The 5,281-nt window shown below is 31.2% G+C and overlaps 1 protein-coding gene across 1 annotated transcript; it reads right to left on the reverse strand.

Annotated features, from left to right (window-relative positions):
- Positions 1–287: 287 nt before the first annotated feature.
- Positions 288–4,724, reverse strand: LOC133306030 (ras-related protein RABC2a-like). Its single transcript, XM_061506297.1, has 6 exons — positions 4,280–4,724; positions 3,056–3,124; positions 2,804–2,869; positions 2,206–2,327; positions 1,848–1,976; positions 288–887 (listed from the first exon to the last, which is right to left on the reverse strand). The coding sequence occupies exons 1-6, from the start codon at positions 4,425–4,427 to the stop codon at positions 783–785; spliced, it is 639 nt and encodes a 212-aa protein (XP_061362281.1). The 5' UTR covers positions 4,428–4,724; the 3' UTR covers positions 288–782.
- Positions 4,725–5,281: the final 557 nt, after the last annotated feature.

Consider the following 5,281-nt stretch of genomic DNA (forward strand, 5'->3'; position numbering starts at 1 on the left):
CAAAATCACTTTGCAAAGATAATTCTCTTTCGGTTTTTGGTAAATTGCTAAGGTAGTTCTTATAAAATCAGAAATTTCACAACACAAGAATTTACGCAGCTGTTATATCTCTTATAACCCCCATATTTATAACAACACAAGAATTTGTGCAGTAAATGAATATTCTTGCTTCCTCATTATAATTTTTCTGAATTCACTACCCCAAATCAACACGGTGACAATTTTTACTTGACCAAAAAAAGCTTTATCATAATTGAGTAGAAATTTTTAATAGACCAAGCTGTAAAATGAATTTCCAGTGCCCATACATCTTGAGGTTTGAAAAAATAGAAAATACAGACATGTAATATGAAATACAAAATCCTTTCTTATCCAATGTTGGGTGGGGGGGTTTCAAAAAAGAAAAACCAAAAATAGTACATGTAATTTTGCTGTATATCCTAACTTAACCAACCCTAACATATTTACATAAGCTGTACAAGACGGTAGGTGTTTCCAAAACTATAATAAAAGTAAGAAAAAGCGTAATATATTAAAGAACTTTGTGATCATCTTGACTATCATAAACAGAGTTATACTGTGGCTTCAAAAGATATTGAGAAGGCAATATCCATCTCAAGCATCTTCTTGTGTAAGTTATGAAAATAGGCTGAAAAAATAATATTGGAGCATATGATCATCCAAACAATCTGCTTGTGACCCTTGACATGATACAAAGACCAGCTAGTAACTGTAGTATCCCAGTTGTAAAATCTTTGCACATTCATGTTGGACCATATTTATTAAGAACAGCAACCACCGCTTTGAGGTGTCTCATATATGCGCCTTTGCTTTTGTCTCTTCACTACCACAGACCCCTTTTCCCGTAAACTTGGCAAATCTAATATCTGTAAATCAATGTTAAATGGAACAACAACATAATTTAGCTGCTGAAGAGCAAAAGAGTGAGATAGAGAAGCAACAAAATGTTACATATTTCTTCACTGTTAAGACTCTGAATGGTAATGTTACATAACACTGACTTAGATCTCTATTTCTAATAAAATTATAACTATGAAATGACAATTATACCTTTATTTTTAGGGAAAAAGAAGTATCATTATAAAGTACACAAACTTGTCGTTTTAAGTGATTTACACAAAATATGACCGGTCATACTTTTTATAAATTTGAAAAGTTACTTTTTTCCTCTCTCCTCAGCCACATCGCTGACGTGTAAAGTGAAAAAAAAAATCAACTTTTCATATTTACACAAAGTATGACCGGTCAGACTTTGTGTAAGTCACTAAAAGGACACAACTTACATCCTTTAAAAGGACACACACTAAACTCTTATTTTTAAGCTATAATATTTGGATAGACCAAGGTTGGGATCTTAAATGATTTGGAGGGTTTTGAATTTATTTAAAAATTAGATTATTATTTCAATAGATTAATGACTAGCGGAATTTTGTGTATATGGAAAAAATTTCACATTCTTGAACTTTCATTAACAAGGAAAAAAAATTAATAGAAATTCAGTCCTAATCCTATGTGCATGCAAAATATGATTTAGAAGTGTATCTTCAACTCAATTAGCCAAACCTTCCAATTATAGTGTAGATGATACCAAGTATGACCCTATACCATGATCTTTCTAGCATGGCTTAAAGAAAATAAAATTTTTACAGATTACATGCTCTAAAAATAACACCAGAAGCTGAGGATTGTAAATTATTTTAATTTTATATAAATGAGGAGAAGCGAACAAGCCTTTATTATACCCACAACATCACAAATGGATTACTGCTAAAGCAGAGTACAACAAAGGAACTATACCACCACACATGTAATAAAATCATATATACCTTTAATGTGAGATCATTAAAGCACTGGTGAACATTTTCTCTAGTTTTGGCACTGCACTCTAGGAACAAGCATCTATGTTCCTGTGCAAGAGCCATACCCTCTTCTTTGGTTACAGCTCTTTCACTCTCCTGAAAAAGTAATACAACTGGCACTCTTCAAAATCCACAAAAAATAAAATAAAAAATAAAAAAATGCAAGAAAATAATATTAAGGAACAAATTGAAGTTATATTCTGATTCCAAAACAAATTATTACTTGAGAAAAAGTTAGTATGAGGGAAAAAAAAATAGCATAATCTATGTAATTTTCTATCTCTTCCTGAGTAACAAAAGGATACTATTTCACCATAAAATTTACCTTATCCACCTTATTGCCAACTAGAATTTTGATGCAATCATGATTAGTGGAGTAAAGCTCAACTTCTTTTGCCCATACATCCACCAGGTTTGTAAATGTCTCACGTCGTGTCACATCATAGACTAAATACGAAAATATAAGAAAAAAATCTATTAGATGTCAACAACACTACAGTCAATACTGAAAAGCATAGAGTGAGCACCACATTGATGCAAGTACGTTCACTCCTCTCAGGAACTCAGCAATTGTTGAAAGAGTATAGAAAACCACTAAAACGAAAGTCTGATGAATTAAGGAAGTGTTGACCATAATTTTATATTCAAGGCTAATTTTTCATTATTTTCTTTAAAAATAACCTGTAAGTAGGTGTGTATTTCAAATTTAATATACGACAAATAAATAGCAAAGCATAAACATCAATACTAATATAAATGATTACATATAAAATTTAAAATGGTGGAAAAATCATCTTCCGTTAAAACATCTGCAATAGATTGCAAAAATAACGTCCGTTAAAATACATATTTAAATATCATAAATCTAAGCATATATAAAAAAAAATAAATTCAATTCTCTAATATATATATATATAGCATACCAAGAATGATTCCATGTGCACCTCTGTAATACGAGCTTATTACTGTCCCAAACCTTTCTTGCCCAGCTGCAAAATAATAAACTAAACATTATAAACTAACTGTAACAAATTACCACTTCAAGGTTTCATATAAACGGAATTCAATCTGCAAGTTTCACGTTACCATATCCAAGCTATAGCCTTTAAAATGTGTACGTTCAGACTAAAAAATTAAAATTTCCCATCACTAAATTTAACTAGAAAAACAGTTACCTGTGTCCCAAATAGTAAGCTTCAATCTTTTACCACCAATTGTAAAAAGCTTGATTTTGAAATCTACACCTGCAAAATGATTTATGAATACCAGCATATGGGTATTTAACAAAAATAATAACAGAGAAAATTACAGTGCAAAAATTCCTCAGTAATAAAAACTTAAAAGCCAAATGCCACTAAATTCTAATAAACTATTACCAGCCTAATGTAAGAAACAAATGTAAAACTATGAACAAAGAATGTCCAAGGCATAGATATCACCTCATTAGACAAGCACACCGTTTAGAAGTATGTAATGGATCAATTGATTAAAGTTTCAGAAAAGATACTGATAATGTAAACAATAAAATTCCTCAAAAAAAAATAAAAAATGGGATGAGTTGGCAAATTTCAATGAATATATCATTGAACACAAAAAAATGGTAAACGGATGTTTTGGTTTGTTTACTGTTTTCATTTTCAGTTGATATCTTTTTATTAATAATTACAAATATATCGCATAGTTTTCACTTTGCTACTTGTTTTAAAGATTTTATGAAGAGAATCTTGAAAACATAATAAAAATATGGCGGCATGTTTGTAATTATTAATCAGAATATATCATCTAAATGGAAACAGAAAACAGAAAACAAACCAAACCAAACCAAACCATCTAAGGCAGGAACATGTCCAACTTCAATTCTAATTTGACCATGTTAGAGATTCTCTTTTCCAAATAGTATTGAATTTAACAATTTAACATAGCATTGAAATTGCGTCCAGCTTAATTAAGTCAAACCAAATCCATAGAATCGAGATTGGCATAAGTTTGAACAAGCAGATACAGATTTCAACCGAGAAAAAAATGGAACCACATATTGGAATAAAATATGTAAAAGAACAAAAAGTTCATAGTATAACTAGAAATTTAAAGAAAGCTGACTTGGTAGGTATTTTCAACAAGAATGCATGACTCTTTGAAACACTTCAATTGTCCACTTCAAACGCCAAATAAAAACTTTTCAACAAAGAAACCCTCAATAAGGGTGTTGAATTTGCAAGCAAACATAAACGTAGCCATAAAGTCTGGTATCAAATCCAGCAAATATGTTCCATTCTCCCAAGCAAGAAAGAGAAGGTACCCCAATTCAAAAATCTAAAACTGAACTCAGAAATAACAGATTCTTCCCAATCACAACTGAGAATATATAGAAACTAATAAAAAAAAAAAAAAAAAGGTACCAATTGTGGGGGAGAGGTCATGAACAGAATTAGAGTTGGAGATGAAGCTGAGGAGAAGACTACTCTTGCCAACACCAGAATCACCAATCAACAAAACCTTAAAAGAGTAATCATAGTTGCTATTCCCAACTTTTGAAGCAGAACCCATGTTTTCTTTTTCAACTTCCAAACTGTGCCAGAATCATTCCACTATGATAATCTTTCCCTTTCACAAAAAGGGTCAAAACTCATAAACAACAAGAAGATTAGAGAGAAACCAATGATAGAAGCTTTGGAAGAAAGAAAGAAAGAAAAAAACAAGACAAGGAGATGAGGTTGGCAAGTAGTCCAGGCGGTTGAGAATTTGGTCCAAGAAAATCACAGTGGTTTGGTTTGGACAAATGTCCTCTTTCCTTCAAACACTTATTTTTGTGTCCACGTGCCCTTCCTTCTTGTGCACACAACATTGAGACTACTATGTTGTTGTCTTTCAATTGCGCCGGCAATTGATTATTCTGTCTCCTTCTCACTCAATGCATTTATGAAACAAAAACATTCACTCAAAGTACCACTCATTCATTTTACTTACCTAACTAACCACGGAATTATGATATTTCCTAGTCACAATTATTTCAAACAGAAGTGTTATGAAACAAAATCTTAATGTTTTATACTGATATGTCTCTCTAAATTTAGGTAACTTCATAAGTTGGTAAAATTTAGGTATAGCGATATTTAAGCTCACAAGTCACAAGTGAAATGACCTTTTTATGTGTTAAAAATAGATTTATTTTCTTCTGTTAAACAAACATAATTCCACTGCAACATAATTTTTCTTTTCTTAGGAAGATGCATATATCATTTTCGCGGAAGACGTGTATGGAACGACTTTTTCCGCAGAAATTTCCTTCGCAAAAGAAAATTCCAAATAATGCAACAAACCATATACAAAAAAACGTATTTTAACTACTGCAATATCAATTCCGTGTTTATGGAAGTTTCTATTTTTGACGTTTTCATAAG

Source organism: Gastrolobium bilobum, unplaced genomic scaffold (genome assembly GCF_033153095.1).
Source record: "Gastrolobium bilobum isolate Gb01-03AN ecotype WA unplaced genomic scaffold, APGP_CSIRO_Gbil_v1 utg34599, whole genome shotgun sequence".
Taxonomy (NCBI): domain Eukaryota; kingdom Viridiplantae; phylum Streptophyta; class Magnoliopsida; order Fabales; family Fabaceae; genus Gastrolobium; species Gastrolobium bilobum.